This window comes from Syngnathus leptorhynchus, chromosome 4 (genome assembly GCF_054491065.1).
Source record: "Syngnathus leptorhynchus isolate UIUO chromosome 4, UIUO_Slep, whole genome shotgun sequence".
In the NCBI taxonomy this organism is placed as follows: Eukaryota; Metazoa; Chordata; class Actinopteri; order Syngnathiformes; family Syngnathidae; genus Syngnathus; species Syngnathus leptorhynchus.
The window spans coordinates 14,326,365-14,344,591 of NC_141198.1; the positions used below are offsets into that span (position 1 = coordinate 14,326,365).

Sequence of the window (18,227 nt, forward strand, 5' to 3'; positions counted from 1 at the left end):
ACACATATACAATAAAAAGATATATAAAATATATAAAATATATAGTAGTACTTTATGCTGATGACGTCACGAAGCGCAGTGCGGGTACCGCGTTCAATTCCAGCACTGACAGTGCGCGTGCGCGCGCGTGTGTGTGTCACATGAGGGAAAAACTGAACTGTACTGAGAATGTAAGTTATCTGAGGAATTAATTTATTCCCCCCCACCCACCTTTTTGTTTTTCCTCCAAATTGTCTTGCATTTGATTGTTGGACTGTCCATCAACAGTCGCGGGTAGTCACTTTTTTATTTTTTTCCAATCTTTCTTAAATATGAATTGAAAGATTAGTTAGATTAGTACTACACATATAGTGACCATAGCGACAGAAAGCCCGATTAAAGAGGAAACATTGCTGATTGAAATCACAAATCCAACCACGATCAAGTCGAACATTTTCATCTCACATAAATGGCCTCACATATTTTAATAGGCTGAAATTGCCCTGAACACACTATTTTCAAATCATCAGCTGTGGGGGATAAAAACACGATTATGCTTTCACACCCCGATCTACACACATACAAATATTTGATTCACACCCAGGCAGTCCCCTTAACTTAAAAAGCATATTCAAAGTCAATAAAATGAAAACCCAGCATTAGGGTTGATAAGTGGCAGCAAAGAGGCACAGTGGAAAGTTGACGATGATAACCCTGCTGAAACAAAACTTATTTGAAGGGGTTGGGACAATTTGGCGATGTGATGTCATGATTATGGAAAGCAAGTTGTTGACCTCGTGTGTATGAGTGTGTTTTGTGGAAGTGCTCCACGGCGACGTCATGGAAGAAACCGCACCGAACCAGAGGGCACTTTGGGACACTCGACATTCCAATAGCAGTGCATGAGAGTGCCACTAGAGGGCACTGATGCTTCCCAAAGACCAGCGGGCCCCAATTTGCATCGAACAAGCTTAATTGTCCAATATTTCTGACACATTTATTTAACACACCGAGTTGTTAAGTTGCTGCCAAGGCGAACCGAGCCCAGAAGAAAATGGAGTCATTGTTTCACAGAAAACTAAGCAAGTCCTCAGAATTTCATTCACTGAACAGTAAATATCCCCAAATTGTGTGCAGTCTTTCATCAAAACAGACTGTTTTTTGTTTTTCATTGCAATAAGACATTTTTTTTGTAGGTTAAAACCTAAAGATTTTGCCATTTTTGTTACAGGCCCAGCCAGTTACCGAATCCACTAGTTTATGTTTGTGCATTAGAAACAATGTTCTGTTTTGGGATATATATTTTTGGATCAACATTCATCAATGAGTGAAGAAATGCGTCGTTGCAGCCTTCATTTTATTAAAGCAAATTGCTCGTTTGTGGGCTTTTTCTTCGTATTGTACTATTAGAACAAGACGAGGGCTTTGAGAATAATTGTCAATTGATTGTTATGTGAAGCTCTTTGAGACTGCTTGTGATTTAGGGCTATACAAATAAACTTGACTTGACTTTTGAAAAGTTAACAGGTGTTTTTCCCAAATCAAACTATTTTTTTGTTCCGTCTCCCTGTGCTCGCCGCTAACAGTGTTGGGGTTAGAGACAGCTGCCGTAAACAATAGATATAAACAAAAAGTCGTCAGTCCTCGCTTCTTGGCATAGTGGTTTCGGTTTTGCAGTCTTCAAAGCGGCCAATCGGAGAAATGCTGCACTCAGGCCCGGTTGCCTGAAGCCGCCAGCAAGCGAGCGCTAGTTAGCCAGCATGCCTACGGCTCCATATGAGTAGTTCCGGCGCTTACATCAGCCGCATCTGACTCTGACAAGTTGTTTCTTGGTCCGGATTCCTGCTTCCTGACTGTCACTCGGCGAGGTTCAGCCTGGAGGACGCCGTTTATACGGGTGGCGGAGGGGCGGGTCTTTGAGGCATCAGGGGCTGAGCCGTCCCAGACGGTTTGGGCTTCCTGACGCACAAACAGAAAACAGAGGCCAGCGGTGACGCTAAGTCCGAGAAAAAGCAATCCACAGAGGCTAGCAGCTATGCAAAGGGCTAAGGCTAGCAAAGGGCTAAAGCTAGCTGAGATTCCAACTTTTGAGTGGCGAGCCGAGATGCTATTGTGCCACACGCTACGAGCGCGTTTGTGTTGACACTCACAGAGGCGGCGGCGGCGGCCTCACGGCGTACGAGTTAGCGCTCCTGCTCGTCGGCACCACCTGAACACACACAATTACACACATTTGTCCGCACACAACGTCACGATGAGCGCGGCGGCGGTGTTGACGTGCTTCGGCTCTACCTCGTGTGGCGGCAGAAGCTGGCTGTCGTGCTAGATGACAAAGAGAAGAGGACATACGCAGATAAGTAACATGCACGAGTTGTCTGAAATGCGCCAACACCCACATGTTTGAAACACAGACGCAGATTTTTAACAAAAGGTGCAGATAACACACTTTTGGTAAAGACAACACAAATAGTTCCGGTGAGTAACGACACATTTTTGTAGGAGCACAACACAGACGCACCCAATTTATGAGAACAGACTCGCACATCTTTGCGTGGCACGCACGCCATGCTCTTTGCGTGTGCTTACCGCATCTCTGAGGATGTTATTGGTGTTGCCGCGGGTAACAGGAGGCAGCTGAGCCCTTGGAGGCGGTCTTCCGGCGGAATCGGATGAAGGCCGTCCTTCGGGCCTGGCCGCAAAGGGGGCAAAGGGCGTTGTCAGGGTGTCGGGGTCATTGCATCTTTTTTCACCGGCAGTTTTTTTGTGACGAATTGAAGATGCGGGTGGCTGACTTACTGGTAACCCTGCGAGCGCCCCCTGCGAGTAAAGCCGAGGCGCCGCAGGATCCAATTCCATCGCAGTACGGCCAAGCCGGCCAGCGCGGCCAGAGGCACAATCAAGAGGAAGAAGACGAGGAGGCCGTCTCTCAGGGACCTGTCTTTGTCTGCGGAGGACAAACACACAAGATGACGATAAGCACAATGATCATAAGATCGGAAAAGAACCTTTGCTCAAGCGACGACGGAAGCCTCGAAATAATAAACATCAGGAGGGGGCAAAAGTGGCTGTGGGGGCTACTAACCATTCCAGGTGGGCCCACTATCCAAGCTCCCCCCGTAACCAGCGACGTCACAGAAGGGTGGCGCCCAGCCGTACTCACAGTGACAGTTCCGGTTGTTATTGCACACCTGACCCCAAGAAGGACACAAAGGGACCAATCAGAGTCGGAAGAGGAGGGGGGGGGCAGTCTTAGTAAGATTGTGTTTATCCGCTGGTGCCTTGAGCTACAAAAAAATTGCATCCGTTACCATGCTTGCATCTCAAATTGTCCATTCACTTTGGTTGTTTTTTGAGTTCTCTATAAATAAAGTTGAGTTGAGCTGAGAAAGAAAATGCCACCCCCTCATAAAAAAAACATCAAATTGCTCTTCAATAAAGGAAATATTACGGTCCAAGAGTGTACTTTTTAATAAGCACAGTCATTTGGAAATGGTTTGAATGTATATGACATGACAGTTTGCACTTTAGGATACAGAAAATTTATTCCAACTCCTTCCAGACCACTGGGGGCAGCATTGTGCAGTTGCGCAGAAACAAGCCAAGAAGTACTTTTGCGGACAGACTGTACGGTCGGTTCTCACCCCGTGACCGTAACACTTGTCGGCGTCGCAATCGTAGTTGAGAACGTCGGCGCTCCGGCACTCAAAGTTGAGGCACACCTGAAATCAGCAAAATCAGAGAGCAGCGTGTCAGCGGCCACCCTGCAAGCGACCAAGCGAGCGACCCTCACCTTGTCCTGGCCGCACTTGGTGCCCTGGTTGACCATGGCGGGGTCGGGCACGTCCGAGCCCAGCATGAAGTCCACCCCGGAGCAGACGGCGCCCCCTATGGGCGTGCTGATGATGGAGGGTTCCATGCCGAAGGCTTTGACGCCCTGCACGTTGGCGCACTGCAGCTTGCCGCACAAGGCGTTTCTGCGGGCGGTGGGTGGGGCACGTCGGCGATGGTGCAAAGCGCCTCTGCCCTTTGCTCTCATCCTTGTTTCCCCTCTCTCCGCAAGCTTACCTCTCCCTCCCCTTCTCACCTGGGGCTTCTGCTCGATGCCCTCTCTCTCGCCTTTGGTTCCTGGTTGTCCCCTTTGTGTTTTCCCCATGGTTCCCTCAGAGTTTTCTCTTTTCTTGCTTTGACTTCCTCCCACGATCCCTTGTCAAGATTTCTCATTTTCCCCATTTGGGGCTATGTGAGTGTTTCCTTGCCCTCCTGGGGGTTCTGACCAGGGGATGTGGAGTCTAAGTGTCAACCGTAAAGCCCTTTGAAACGTTTCAGTGAGTATGGGCTATAGAAATAAAGTCGACTTAACTTAGCTATCCTATCCCCATCTTTGGAACTCTTTCTCCCCTCTGCTGACGCAGCGGTCTCGTTTACCTGCTCTCACACTTTTTGTAGCCGTAGTTTAGGTAGCCACAGTTCCCAAAGCGATCGCCTTTGCTGTTGACCTCTTTGAAACAGATCTCTGGCGCCATCTTGGCCTCTGAGGAACACACACGTTTTGTCTGTCAGCCTGCGGTTTTTGTCACGAGTGCGCAGGTCGGCGCCAGACACCCACTGGCTCCAAAGATGCTCCTGCACTGGTCTTGGGCATGCTGACAGCGACCGTCGTAGCAGTACGCCTCCCGATTCCGGCAGGGATGACCGTTCTACAAGACAGTGACATCAGCACTGACGCAAGTTTGCATAAGTTTGCGCAGGCCTGGGAGTCAACTGCCAAATACGCACAACTTTGAGACGATTTCTCAATTAGCTGACACAATTAGTGACACATTCCGCACGGGCGCACGCACACTGACCTGCACAAAAGCGTCATTCTGACAGAGAGAGGAGGAGCCGTTGCAGAACTCGGGTAGGTCACACTCGTCCACACTGGCGCGGCACACGGTGCCGCCGGGCCGGAACTGTGCACGCGTGCAGAGCATAAGTTGGAGGTGCGCTTGCGCAAACGTGCGCTGAGTGACGGCGCCGAGCGTACCCGACAGCTGGAGCAGCACTCGCCGTGGGCGCACTCGGCTCCCGGCTTCAGTCTGCAGGTCCCAAACTCGCAGCAGGGGTCGCTCTCGCACTCCTGTCCCGTGCACAGATGAATGGGAGATTCTGTCAGAGGAACAAGCGGCTGCGCCCGAGACACAACCTAAGGGGACGGCGAGGCTCAGACCTGCGCCGATCCGCAGTCGCAGTCCTCCCCAAAGTCGAGCAGGCCGTTCCCGCAGTAGGGGGCGCTGTAGGCCTCGTCAGGTCGTGGAACATTGAGGAGACACGAGCCGCCCGTGCGCAGCAGCGTCTTCTCAAAGTCGTCGGCGCTGCAGCTGCTGAAGTTCCGGGAACCTCTGAAGTGGCAACGTAATGCAATGTCAGGCCAGGCCAAAGCCAGGCAAGGCCACTTGAGCCGGTCCACGTCGATCCGCGCGGGCTCGTCCTACGTGGTGCCGGAGTTCATGATGCATGCGTTCGTGGGGCATGTGCAAGGTCGGCTGTCGTCGTGGTTCATGCCGAGGTTGTGGCCGAGCTCGTGAGCCACGACGGAGGCCAAGGAAAACACGTTGTTGTTCAGGAACTGCACACGTACACACACACAGGGTTAGCAGTCAGCGAGCTTCTTCCCTACAATTGTGCTGTGTGTGTTGCTAGTCCACGTCACCTGCACATACGTATGCATTTTTACACCCGTACCGTGTTAATTCCGCCAGCGTGACTTCGCGAACACACGGTGGCGATAAACGCCATTCCTGCCGTGTCCCCAAAACTCTTCATCCTGCGTCATCGTCATCATTATCATCGGCGTCGTTCCCAGCATTCCCGTGCGTTTGCGCTCACGTGATCAGCTGCGCCGAGTCGTGTCGGCGGCGAGGCAGCAGTTCCTTCTCCCTCCACTGGGTGAAGCGACTCAGCACCTCGCCGGCGCCTCCCTCTGTGCTGATCAGGTTCTGCCTGGTCCAGATCTCCAGGCCCACCAGGACCACACGTACATTCAGCTGCATGTAGATCTGCGCACGCAAAGCAAAAACAATTCAGTCTACGCGGTGGTGCGCCGGCGGTGTGCCGGTGTGTACTCACGCCATCGACGATGTTGGCCAAATGAACCATGTCCTCCCGCACCGCGCTCTCGTTCCTGTTCACGGCGTTGTACTGACGGCAGCGATAATCACACGCCATGTCAGTCAAGTGAAGGCATGAAATGTTAGGTGCGTGCAGGCGTGCGCGTCACCCTGTCATTGTCCACCACCAGCAGGAGTTCCACGTAGTGTGTGCGATGGAGAATATCTCGCTTCACCTGGAAAGCACACACACGTGCGTTGGTTGTGTATGTGGAACTGGGAGAATATTACGTACGAGAGACCTGACGTGGTGATTTTGGAGTTTTCAACAGATAACTTGGGATAGTCTACTAGCTTAATGCTACGCTGCAATGGGAAACGCCATAAACCGGCTAAACAATTTAGCATGGATTCTCCTGTGTGATTGAAGCTGACTAATATCTGTTGAGTTGCGTGCGTGAGATCACCCTGGTGTGCTGGTGGCTCTCCAGCAGGGATTGTGAGCGTGCGTCTTCGCTGTGGTTGTGAGCCTGCTGGTGATGCGGCATCCCGCATCCACGAGGCTGTGATGTCACATCCCGCAGGCGGTACAGCAGGTGCTGCTCGGGGGCCAAGTCGAGAGGCTCGATGGCGTAGCTGTCGTCATCTAGATGCAGCACGCCTCTGCCGTGTGATGCACACACACATGACCTGGAAGATGAGGTGCTGCACGGTGCTTACTAAATGCAAAGAGAAAGCAGCACACAAAGTGCGACCAGGCGTGGGTGCGTGGGCTACCTGAGGCCGTTACAAACACTCATGGAAACGGACGATCCCTCCATGCCTTCAACAAAGCCCTGATAGTGGCAGTGATCCTACACACACACAGAAATGAGCCAGCGTCGGGAAATCTTTCCACAAGCGGCATTAACATTTCATTTGAGCTCGAGGACATTAGAAACACGGTGCGTGCGGGGTACCAGGACGTCCGGCGCTGTCGTGACGACTTGCCCGTCGTCCGCGTAAGTAAATACTTTGAAGTCGGCAGGCAGCAGCATCCTGAAAAGGAGAGCGTCGGCTTATTAGTGAGGTCGCATGATAACGCGACGTTTAAGTCGAAGGAAGCGGCCGCCTGGCTTCGCTTGCTGCTTTGAATGGAAACAAACAAAACGATAAGTTGGAGGTCAGCTCGCCGGAGCCGACAATCTCGCTTGTTGCTTCTTATCGACTCATTTTGGGAACACGTCGATAAAAAGCGCCGACAAAAGCAGGCGAGCGTCGGAAATAAGGTGAGTCTTTGTGCAAAAAAAAATAAATAAATCATTATCACAAGTCATAATTCTTCTCATAAGATTCTAAAAGTTGTTCTTCCAAAATAACTGTCTTTGTTTTTGGAATATGTTCCCACTGTCGTCAAAGAACAAACATCCTTCTGTGACCAAAGCAAAAGAGCGACTCTACATTTGTGCTTTGCACAATCAATGGGATGATCTAAAGCCGGTGCTTTGTGAGTGCGCTAACTCACCGATTCCGCTCCAGACGAACGACACGGCGGCGTCCCGACACATCGATGGCGTACGACACCTGCGACAAAACATGACGCGCATAAGCCAGCAAAACGACCCCATGCATGACAAGACGCCGCCGTTGCCGCATACACGGAGGCCATTTTGTCTCCGCTTCTTTATCGCTGACGTCTGCTACTTCAAAGTCAAAGTCTGCTTTATTGTCAATTTCTTCACGTCAAGACATACAGAGATCGAAATTTCGTTTCCTACTATCCCATGGTGACAAGACATACCCATTACATATTATATATATTATATTGGTCCACGGACAAACAAAACATTCAAGTAAACACACAAAAAGTAAAAACAAGAAGGCACATACAATGAATGAATAAGAGCGATGAATAAATAAATAAATAAATAAATAAATAATTAAGAGGAGCAAGTGTGCATTCAGCAGACAGTCAGAATATAGCGCAAAAGTACAGGAGGAATAATGCAAGCTAGCCAACGTGGCCCAACACGCCAGGACGTTATGCAGCCGAGGGTGGAGGGGGGGGGAGAGAGTTCAGGATCCTAACAACTTCCGGCGTGAAAGAATGATCACGCACAAGTTGGTGATGCGTCAGCCGGCCCGATGGAGAGTTCGGAGCTCACGCATACCCGCGCACATGCACGGGGAGTGAAATCCGCCCACCTGATTGGGCGGCGAGCCGTCAGTGTCCCTCCTCGGCCGGTCTCCTATTGCCCGGGGCACCGTCAGCTGATAGGAGGACAGATGCCGCGTCTGCCGGGTGTCTGGGTGACCCAAACAAAACACACAATGAGCATCTTATCTCAGCAGCAGCCTGGCCAGCACACACACAATCACCGCACACGAACATAAGGTTTAGTTAAGCTAAGCTGCTTAAAGATCAAGTTGTATGAGCGAAGCGGGCATGTTACAGTCAGCTGACGGCCAGACCTTTACTGAGAACTGCAGTGGGCCGATGCCAACGAGGCCATTGGGAGACAAAGTGCAAAAGGTGGGGGAGAGACAAGTGGCAGAGACGAGATTTGAGATGGACCACTTCCTCGCGGGCGCTGCCATGACGACAGAGGGCGTCTTCTTGCAGCGACTCATCTGATTAAATGAACTTTGACACCACTTGATTTCATATTGTTATGTGTTACATTTTGTCTTCAATGTTGCCCCCTTGATATACAGGAGGGGGAATCTTCCCATCCTCACTTTCCTCGAGGTTCTGATCAGGGGATGTCGACAATATTTGTATTATATGTGAAGCCCTTTGAGACAGTTTGGGATCAAAGCCTATGGAAATAACATTCACAAAAACGCTGAAATTTTGAACACAAAACAAGCTTTTTGGTGAAAAGTAAGCAGAGCTGCAGCGTGAACAGCATTAGCCTCTGTCAACAATGCCCAATGTTTGGCTAAATTCATTGTCAAGGGTAGTTTTCAATGGTTTGCTGCTGAATGGGAGCATCCACAAGTGGAAACGTGTTCACCTAAAGTTGTCCGCATCGGTGGATCAAATCGATCCAACATGAACGTTGAGAAGTTGAGTACCCGAGTTGTTTCAAGAAAGCCTCAACTCGCAGGTGACCTTGCTTGTGTGCGTGCGTGTGAAGCTGCCAAGAAGGCGGCAGTCCATTTCCGCTCCGTCCTCACCTCCACTATGTCCACTTCCGGTCATTACAAGCAGTAAACAGCACATTTCCAGCAGCTTTCTTCTTTCTCTCGTCATGGCTATGATCATCATCTTCATGTCCGTCTTTCAAAACCGACCTCCGCCTCGTCCTCGGTGAAATGAACCCGCTTGTCGCCCCCTTTGCCTCAGCCTCCCACAGTCGTGTTCTCCTTCGACCGAGCCATTCGAGACCAAGAAGGACGGCTCCGTCCCGGTGCTCTTTGTGGCGTGTGTTCAAACCCGACCCAAATCAAAGAGGCCGTTCGACCCGCGGCAAGCAAACATACTTCGACAACGTTCCACCGGGGTGACGTCACCTTCGGCTTACCCGGAAAGAGCCGAAGTTGATGTCGAAATCAAGCCCCCCCCACCCCCCCCCCCCCTTCCGAACAATTCCGAAAGTGCGATTTGGTCATTGACCGGAAATTCCCGTGCTGTTTCTGGGTTGGGCCATCTTCTGTTCGCTCCGCCCCGGGGGTCTTTTGGCGTTTGTCCAAAGGCGAAAACGAACGGCCCTCTCGGCCGACCGGTCGTGACGTCACGGTTGTCGAAAGCGCCTTCAAAATAAGATGTCAGTCTCCTCTTGAAACAGATTTGTTGGTACTATACAAATTTTTAGGAAACGAATAAGACTGTTCTAAATTGTTACTTAGGTAAAATTACTTTTTTGAACTGCTTTCCAAATCCACCCATCCGCTTTTTCCTCACGAGGGTTATGGGTGTTCTGGAGCCTATCCCAGCAGTCATAGGCAGTAGGCGGGGGACACATTGAACCGGTTGCTAGCAGAGAAACCGACAATCATAAACAGTCAAACTCACACCTCCAAGTTTTTCAATCAGCCTACCATGCATGTTTTTTGGGAAGTGATTGAAAACCGGAGTACCGGAAGAAACCCACACAGACACGAGAAGAACGCGCAAACTTCACACAGGAAGGCCAAAGCACCCTGACATCACTGTACACGAGTGACAGGCTCCAAAGCAAAGAATGAACATTTGCATAGAATTGTCAGCCATTATGAGTAGAAAAAAAAAGTAGTTTTTTTTTTTTTTTTAAATCCCGCATTGTCTGGAAAAGGGATAAACCACCAAGATGTGTTTATATCTTGAAAATCCAAATCCACGAGTCTGCCGGAGCCGCATAATAGCAGCCGAGACAATTTCCAACAACGACGACAACCCAGCTACAGTTTGAACCATAGAAAAGGCTTTTATTTTTCCTCATCAGTTGCGCAAGACGGGCAGTAGCGGCTAGTGCTAGGCACCTTTGATAGCAACCAAAACAGCAAAAATGTATTGAACATTTGATCAGAGTTTTTGGGTGCGTTCGTGTTACGTGCGGCTGAGCTGTCGGTACAGCTGGATGGTCAAGGACTGGATTTCCGGGTCTCCGGGCCTGATGTCGATAGCCTTGAGGAAAAAATCCAGAGCCTCCCCGAGGCGGCCCTGTGTGAACGACTCACGGCCTCGTCTCACCAGCGACTCGTAGACGTCGACGCAGCCCACCGGCGCTTTGGCGGCGCACTGCTCCAACCTCTCGGAGGACGTCAGTTCGGGCTCGCTGGTCAACTCTTCCAGGTTGCCGCTACCGGGATCCTCCTGCAAATCCTCCTCCTCCTCCTCCTCCTCTTCCTCCTCCTCGTCCTCTTCTACTTCTTCCGCTTCTTCGACATCTTCATGCGAGTTTGGGGTCTTTGTGGTGGCATCCTCCTCCTCCTCCTCTTCCTCCTCCTCGTCAGAAGACCTCGCCGAAATCTTATTCCGGTGGACTTGGAGGGAGCGGAGAGACGCCACTGACACGTTTCCCCGGATGCTTTTTCTCGAGCCGATGAGCGGTGAGGACTTTGGTGTGGACGAACCATGTGGTGGGAAGCTGTTGAACACGGTGGAGGCCTTGGAGGACGATGGGGCATCCTTAACCTGCACCTCCTCCACGTCTTCCTCTTCGCTGTCATAAATGAGGGGCACTATCTTCTTCTTCTTGGTCACCGCGGCGATAGACTCGTCCATCTCGGAGACGCGGGATTGGAGGCTGAGCCCGAGCTGCCTCTCCGTCAAGGACTTGCCCACGTCAAAGGTTCCCGATATCTGAAGCTGCGACAACAGCTTCTCCTCTTCCTCCTCCTCCTCCTCCTCCTCCACCTGGTCATCATCATCATCCTGGTACAGGACATCGCGCTCCTCATCCATCTGAATTGGTGACAGGAGCTTCCTCTCCTCATCCTGGTACAGGATGTCTTTTTCCTCCAGCCGGAGTTGTGACTGAAGCTTCTTCTCCTCATCCTGGTAGGAGATCTCGCTCTCCTCCAGCTGTAGATTGAAGTTTCCTTCCATCAGCTCGGAGCCGCTGTCGCTGACTCTGCTCCAGCAGTCCACTCTCAAGCTGGACATGGACGACTGCAGGGTGGAGAGTCTGTTGCTTCGGCTCCCATCTGAGTGTGAGTCGTTGCACTTGGGGCCTTCGTCGAGACTGACATGCGTGGTGGGAGCAACTTTTCTGTTGGCCCCAAGGCTCTCTTCCGGAATCTTCTGGACGTGCTCTACGAGGTTGTATGGGATCCCCGGCGGGGGGCTTTCTTCATCAGCAAGATGGACCGAGCTGCTGCGACCCCGAAGGCCGCCGCCCTCCTTGGCGTCGCTGGATCGGTCCGGGCCCGCCCGGGCTGGCGACGTGTTGCTGCGGCGCGGCGAGCATGTGACGCTGGATCTGGGCTTGCTCAGTTTCTTATCCTTAAGCAGATCCTCACGCTCACTTATCGACTTTCGCCTCCACCCGGGCTCGGCGCTGGACTCCAAGATGGTGGCAAACTGCATGTGCAGGTCCGACTCGGCCTTCACCAGCTCGTGGGCCTTCTGGACCCGCCCTTCGATGTACTGTTGCTCTTCGCGGTCCTGCGGGGCCTCGTCGAGGTCCACGTTGAGGCAAAACATGAGGTCGTGATCGGAGAGTCCGAACATGTCCATGGTGTGGAGGTGGGCGAGGTGCACGTCCAAGTCGGGGTCACTACTTCGGTGTTTGGCGTGCAGAGACTGGAGCAGCAGCTGCGTGGAGGAGGACCTGGTGTCCTCCAAGCTGAAGAGCTCCCGCAGCTCCTGCTTGCTGAAATAGCGGAAAGGGTTCTTCTTGTCGCCAGTGGTCTGGCGGATCAGCGAGTCCTTGAAAACCTGCCGCCTGTAGATCTTCTCCTCCACCGTGCCGCAGGTGATGAGTCGGTAAATGACCACGTTCTTGGTCTGGCCGATGCGGTACACCCTGTCCACCGCCTGGGCGTCGGTCGCCGGGTTCCAGCTGGGATCGTAGATGACCACCCTGTCAGCCGCCGTCAGGGTGATGCCGACGCCGCCGACCTGGGTGGTGAGAAGGAAGACGGCGTAGCTGCTGTCCGTCTGGAAAAGGGTGATGAGTCGCTCGCGCTCGGCCACCTGCGTGACGGTGCCGTCCAGGCGCAGGACCTTGAAGCCCTGATTCCTCAGGATGCGCTGGAGGATGTCCAGCACCATCCTGTAGTGGGCGAAGACCAGCGTGCGGTGACCTCGGGCCCGCAGATGCTTGAGGAGAGTAAGCAAGAAGGCCAGTTTGCCGGACTCGGCGATCAAAGTTTCGTCGGGAACGTTGCTGATGCTCTGGCTGCCGCTGTCATCGTGGTAGTTGCTCTGCCGAGCCTCCCTGAGACCCAAGCTGGCGGTGGCCCGGGCGGAGAGAAGCCGCGGGTGGTCACACAGCTTCTTGAGAATGGTCAGCTCCGCCAGAGGCGACCTAGACGTCATGAGCAGCTCCTTAATGTGTTCCAGGGAAATGAACTTCCAGTAGATGTCTTCCTGGATGCTGCTGAGGTACGTCCATACAATCAGGTCATTCTTCCTGGTGAGGGTGGGCCCGCTGGCCCCAGAGACCTTTCGGCCCCCGGGCTCCTCGGTTTCCTCTGCGCTCGCAGAGTGACCGGCAGCATTCGGCCTGCCGCCGCCGTCTTTGCTCTTCTGCACTTCGGCCTTGGTCCGGCGCAGGAAGTAAGGTCGGATGATGGCCATGAGGTTCTCCGACATCCGGGACCCCAGGGCCTTCTCTCCCGGGGTGGCGTCCTTCTCCCGGGCACGAGTGATGGGGTTCTCGTACTGCATCTTGAAGGTTTTGAGCGTGCCCAGCAGAGTTCCCTGACAGGCAAAGTCGAAGAGCGCCCACAACTCTCGCAGATTGTTTTGGACGGGCGTGCCGGTGAGGAGCACTCTGTTTTTAGACGGGATGGCGGTAGCGCACTTGGCCGTTTTGGTGGTGCTGGTCTTGATCTTGTGGGCCTCGTCCAGGATCATGTAGTCCCACTTGAATTCTCGGCCCTGGTAGGACGACAGCTGCTGCCAGTTGTTCATGAGCATGGTGTAGGTGGTGATGATCACACCGCTCCTCCTCTGGATCTTCTCCAGGTTCTTGGTCCGCTCGGCCTTGCTGACGCCGTGAAACTCTTTGACCCGCATGCCGGGAGTCCACTTGTTGAACTCCTTGGTCCAGTTCGTGATGAGCGAGGTGGGCATGACCAGCATGGTGTGCTTGACCAGCTCGTTGTCATACATGGCCGAGAGGAAGGAAATGACCTGGACGGTTTTCCCCAGGCCCATGTCGTCGGCCAGAATGCCACCTTTGCGCCCGTCCCTGTAGAGGCTGTACATGAAGGCCACGCCGTTCCTCTGGTAGTCGTACAGCTTGTCGTAGAGCTCCTTGTACATCTTCAGGCCGCTCTTCTTAACGTCCACGTACTCGTCGTCGTCGTCCTGGAAACTCTGCGCCAAAACCTCCTCCAGTTTCCTGATCCGCTTCTGCAGCTTATCCGTGCGGTGAATGTTGAAGGCCATCTTGAAGTGCTCCAGAGCTTTGCTCACCTCTCCCCGTCGGGCCGCATTTTTGCCGTCTTGGATGTGTCTGCGAGCAAAGACAAGTCAGCCCAGCACCTCTGAAGCGCTCGCCCGCACGTGACATCATGAACTAGTGACATCGCTAACGTGTGACATCATCAAAGAACGGGAGGATCAACCGCACCAAAGCTTCCGCTCGGCCGCCACTCAAACATCGACAGTCCTAACTCGGAGTAGCAACCTCATCCGCCTATGTTGTCATAAAGACTCGACCGCCGCTAGCGTAGAGCTCCTTTCGTGCAACGGAGCTCGGTGGCCTCTAGTGGAGAGGAGATGTTAACGCAGCATTTTCACCCGCTCAAACTTTGACTCAATAGAGCATTCAAGCGCACCTCTTCCAAGACTCGCTGTCCAAAAGAACATTCACGCACATGATCTTTTGTTGTGGGGTTTTTTCCTTTTTTTTTTTTCAACTGGTACGAGTACCGCGGTGGTTTTGGGCTATAAACACGTAAAAGTCAAAAATCGAGCTGCGCTCGTGAAGCCAAATAATTCGTGTTTGTACTCCAGTGCGGCGATTCTCAACCGCCGGGTCACCCGTCCATCGTGGGTGGGTGGCAGCCATGCAGGGGGCGCAAAAAATGGCTCCTTCATTTGACATACGACTCATGCTCTTCATTTCGTGGTGTTCCTGTTTTTCTTTGCTGTCACTCACTCAATTTACAATCATTGGGACACATAGATATATCTGCTTGGGAAAATAGGATGCTTTGTTACCTGTGATAGACTTCCATGTTGTCCTCCTCATCCAAGGACAAAAACCTGAGAGGACACCAACACAGTCAGACACAGTGATAGTTGACAAACTTCCCTTCAAAAATGTCATACTGCACAATCATTTTCATTGCACTTGTTGTGATGACAATAAATTTGATTGAAAATTAATTTCCCATCACTCCTTAGGATGATTTGCTGCATTTTATTAGCTCCAAAAGCCTCCTTACAATGTCCATGAACAATTTATGGAGTGTTAGTTCATTTTCAACTGTTGCAGTCCTGACACTGGCCCCGGTCTCGATATACCCCACGACCCCATCACCTCACAACCGGGTCAAGCTTTCTTGAGCTGCCACAGGCCCCTCATGTTGTTTTAACTGGAGCACCTAATCTGTGTCAATCTCGACGCTTCATGGAGCTTCACACGCCCATGTCCAAAATAGATACAGGGAACTTGGCTATGTTATTGGTTTCTTCTTCTTCTTTTTGATAGTTTTTGTCCCGTAAGGGGTCGCTAAAGCCACTGCGTGCCATCCTTTGGGATCGTGTTAATTCTACTGTCCAACAGCGACTAGCTAGCTCCATGTCCTCCATCACTTCCGTTGTCGTACACGACAGTTAGCCGGCGAGCTCACGTTGACTTACTTGTCCAGCTTCTCCCCAAGCTCCTCCACATCGCCGTTGGGATTATTTGCATTCATGGCTAGAGCGCCGTCTTGTTCCAAGAGCACTTGAGCAACTTGGCAATATCATTAAACTCAAGAAGCGGAGAAAAAAAAAAAGGAGTGCGAGTTGATATTTTCAAGCACGGCTCCTTCCCCCGCCAATTTGCTCAAACTCGCACACACAGGCTACGTGATGCTGTCACGGACGTCGTCCAATCAGAGGCATAGAGAAGTTTGTGTAGGCGGGACATGGAGGAGCGAGCCCAGCCAATTAAATTAGACGCTAGTGATGCTCCTAATTTCATTGGCTGGAGCTGGAGGTCTCCTTTTAATCGACCAGCACGTTGGCCACGTCTCATTTGTATAAACATTTTAGTATTTATCATTTGTATAAACATTTGAATATTTATCATTTGTATAAATTACTTGTAGAGCTGTGCTTCTTAACTGTTTTCACCCATTGTCCAGAAGTGGCGACACATTTAAAATGAGGGTTTAAAAGAACCACTTTATATGACGAATCACAAAGCAGCGGTCATTTTTAGTGCCCCCAGTGGCCATTTTGTGCCAATAGTCGTGTTTGTGGTGTTCAAATGTAGTGCGATTCCCGAAGACCACTTGTTTTACAGGGAAATTCCCCGATAGTAAGTGTAGATTGGTGGGAGACCACGAATGAAAATAGGTAATGGTGATGTTTGAAATATAATCCAAAGTGAAGAAAGCACGTGTTGCAGTAGCTTTGCTTTAGAATTTCATCTTGAGCGCTGGTCCTTGAACGTGTCATAGCCTCGTCTAAACCCAGCAGAAGCAGCGAATTGCGATCCAGTTAGTTAGCGCCTCCGTCCAGACAATATGCCTGTGGATGTGAACCAGTGGAGCGGCCCGCTGCAGCTCCACGAGGTGGACGAGAAGCCCGGCCGGCCTCTGACGGTCAAGTACGGCTCCGTGGAGATCGACGAGCTGGGCAAAGTGCTCACGCCCACGCAGGTGAGCTACATTAGCATAGCTTGCATGGCCTGGTCTGGTTGGTATCAAATGTTTTTTCATTTTTCAAGGGGGGGGTAACTTTCCCAATTAAAATGTCCCGCCCCCTTAGGTGCAGAACCGGCCTACGAGCATCGAGTGGGAGGGATGCGACCCCAGCAAACTTTACACTTTAGTCCTAACCGACCCGGACGCCCCCAGTAGGGAAAAACCCAAATTCAGGTCAGACTTTTTCCACAAACTCTTAACTCACATTGACAAATAAATTCAGTTTAGAAAAAAAAAATCACCAGTTGTCATATTTATAACTCAGATTTATCAGTTTTTGTTTTGTATATTTTTTTTAACCGTGGGTGTTGCAATTTTTCTCCCATTTTTAATTCAACTTTTTTTTAAATATTTGGTTAGTGTTTCTAATTGAACATTTTTACCATTCTGTTTTGTTGCCATCACGTTATTAAACGTTATTAAACATTTTCAAAAGTTTTTTCCTAATTTTCACACTTACCTTTTTATTTCATGTTTGTTGCCAGACCTTTACATTTACCTTTTTTTTAAAGTTTTGGTTTTAACAAAAAAAAGTGCACGTTTGCCAATGTGTTCAACATTTATTCTATTTGGTTGCCACTTCTTCTTGTTTGGACTTTTTTCCTGCTATTTTAATAGACATTTAAGTATTTGAACTTTTTCCAACATTTCCCTTGTAATTTTTGCAGATTCAAATATGTTTACATTTCTTTTACGTTAAATGTTTTTTAAATTGAAGTTTTTGCTCCCAATTTTCATGTGAATAAATTTTTTAAATTTTTTATTTGTTTGTAACGTTCACAATAAATTCCGGGGGGGGGGGGGGTCACCTTTTCATATTTGATTCCAAATAAAAGTATAGTTTAACTGACAAATCGCAATCTGTTGATGGTGTCAAAACAAGTGAAGGTGAACTTGTTGTGTTTGTCAGGGAGTGGCATCACTACCTAGTGGTCAACATGAAAGGAAACGACCTGTCCTCCGGTGTTGTCTTGTCCGACTACGTTGGTTCCGGCCCTCCTGAGGGAACAGGTAGCACTAATTATCATTTTAGAATTAGCTTGTGCAAGCGAGTGACGGCATTGTCCGTGCGCAGGTCTCCACCGCTACGTCTGGCTGGTGTACAGCCAGCCGGGGGCGCTGTCGTGCACCGAGCGCGTCCTCACCAACCGCTCGGGCGACGGGCGCGGCAAGTTCAGCGTGGGCGCTTTCCGCCGCAAATACGGACTGGACGCGCCCGTGGCCGCCACCTGCTACCGGGCCGAGTGGGACGACTACGTGCCCAAACTCTACCAGCAGCTGGCGGGAAAGTAGGCCTCTTCCAAACTCAAGCTAACAAAGAATCGTGCCCCACCTAGTGCACATCAACGGGTTGACTCAATAAAGCTGCTTTACAATCAATCACTTTGTCTGTTTGCCTTCACATTTAGGTTAGGTTATTTCAATGGAAAATACACTTGAGTTTTGGTTTTTTTTTTCTACGAGAGCTGGTCAAGTACCGATATCAGACCAAATTGTTTTAAGGTATCGGGTTCTCGCGCTCTGCAGTAAATTGGCACTGTACTGCAGCAGATGGACCGACACATCACTGTCCATCAGAAAGAAAGCAAGGTCTTTGTTCACTTATTTGCAACAAAGTGTTAAATAGAATCACGTCTCCAAAGTATGAGCGTAATTGTGGGA

At 50.8% G+C, this 18,227-nt stretch overlaps 3 protein-coding genes across 5 annotated transcripts; 1 reads left to right on the forward strand and 2 right to left on the reverse strand.

The window, feature by feature from the left end:
- Nucleotides 1-428: 428 nt before the first annotated feature.
- LOC147058292 (disintegrin and metalloproteinase domain-containing protein 9-like) lies at nt 429-9,596 on the reverse strand. 3 transcript variants are annotated; one of them, XR_015065825.1, is made up of 25 exons: nt 9,228-9,596; nt 8,253-8,353; nt 7,573-7,631; nt 7,028-7,106; nt 6,846-6,922; nt 6,536-6,731; nt 6,239-6,304; nt 6,088-6,159; nt 5,848-6,017; nt 5,704-5,785; nt 5,454-5,587; nt 5,189-5,360; nt 5,006-5,098; nt 4,827-4,931; nt 4,586-4,676; nt 4,405-4,510; nt 3,770-3,953; nt 3,621-3,698; nt 3,062-3,167; nt 2,776-2,923; nt 2,566-2,668; nt 2,272-2,301; nt 2,130-2,188; nt 1,777-1,938; nt 429-1,703 (listed from the first exon to the last, which is right to left on the reverse strand). XR_015065825.1 is itself a non-coding variant. In XM_085909578.1 (24 exons), the coding sequence occupies exons 1-24, from the start codon at nt 9,322-9,324 to the stop codon at nt 1,869-1,871; spliced, it is 2,478 nt and encodes an 825-aa protein (XP_085765704.1). In that variant the 5' UTR covers nt 9,325-9,596; the 3' UTR covers nt 429-1,868. The 3 variants fall into 3 exon arrangements, 2 of the variants coding, with proteins under 2 accessions (XP_085765704.1, XP_085765705.1); XM_085909578.1 differs by having other exon boundaries at nt 429-1,938; XM_085909579.1 differs by lacking the exon at nt 9,228-9,596 and adding an exon at nt 9,065-9,221 and having other exon boundaries at nt 429-1,938.
- A 729-nt stretch (nt 9,597-10,325) lies between these two features.
- ercc6l (excision repair cross-complementation group 6-like) lies at nt 10,326-15,755 on the reverse strand. Its single transcript, XM_085909577.1, has 3 exons — nt 15,514-15,755; nt 14,869-14,913; nt 10,326-14,158 (listed from the first exon to the last, which is right to left on the reverse strand). The coding sequence occupies exons 1-3, from the start codon at nt 15,567-15,569 to the stop codon at nt 10,579-10,581; spliced, it is 3,681 nt and encodes a 1,226-aa protein (XP_085765703.1). The 5' UTR covers nt 15,570-15,755; the 3' UTR covers nt 10,326-10,578.
- A 290-nt stretch (nt 15,756-16,045) lies between these two features.
- Nucleotides 16,046-17,945, forward strand: pebp1 (phosphatidylethanolamine binding protein 1). Its single transcript, XM_085909580.1, has 4 exons — nt 16,046-16,520; nt 16,630-16,739; nt 17,476-17,576; nt 17,641-17,945. Exons 1-4 carry the CDS (start codon nt 16,386-16,388, stop codon nt 17,856-17,858), a joined length of 564 nt encoding a protein of 187 aa, XP_085765706.1. The 5' UTR covers nt 16,046-16,385; the 3' UTR covers nt 17,859-17,945.
- Nucleotides 17,946-18,227: the final 282 nt, after the last annotated feature.

What these genes read in the sequence shown, in the direction of transcription:
- LOC147058292 (XM_085909578.1), bottom strand. Translation starts at nt 9,324, where the DNA reads ATGAAGATGATGATCATAGCCATGACGAGAGAAAGAAGAAAGCTGCTG. An exon ending in ACGCTGGCGGAATTAACACG is followed by an intron (nt 5,588 to 5,703) that starts GTACGGGTGTAA and finishes GTACGTGTGCAG; the next exon opens with TTCCTGAACAACAACGTGTT. An exon ending in AGAATGACGCTTTTGTGCAG is followed by an intron (nt 4,677 to 4,826) that starts GTCAGTGTGCGT and finishes ACTGTCTTGTAG; the next exon opens with AACGGTCATCCCTGCCGGAA.
- pebp1 (XM_085909580.1), top strand. Translation starts at nt 16,386, where the DNA reads ATGCCTGTGGATGTGAACCAGTGGAGCGGCCCGCTGCAGCTCCACGAG. An exon ending in AAGTGCTCACGCCCACGCAG is followed by an intron (nt 16,521 to 16,629) that starts GTGAGCTACATT and finishes CCGCCCCCTTAG; the next exon opens with GTGCAGAACCGGCCTACGAG. An exon ending in CGGCCCTCCTGAGGGAACAG is followed by an intron (nt 17,577 to 17,640) that starts GTAGCACTAATT and finishes GTCCGTGCGCAG; the next exon opens with GTCTCCACCGCTACGTCTGG.
- ercc6l (XM_085909577.1), bottom strand. Translation starts at nt 15,569, where the DNA reads ATGAATGCAAATAATCCCAACGGCGATGTGGAGGAGCTTGGGGAGAAG. An exon ending in CTTGGGGAGAAGCTGGACAA is followed by an intron (nt 14,914 to 15,513) that starts GTAAGTCAACGT and finishes GTGTCCTCTCAG; the next exon opens with GTTTTTGTCCTTGGATGAGG. An exon ending in AACATGGAAGTCTATCACAG is followed by an intron (nt 14,159 to 14,868) that starts GTAACAAAGCAT and finishes CTTTGCTCGCAG; the next exon opens with ACACATCCAAGACGGCAAAA.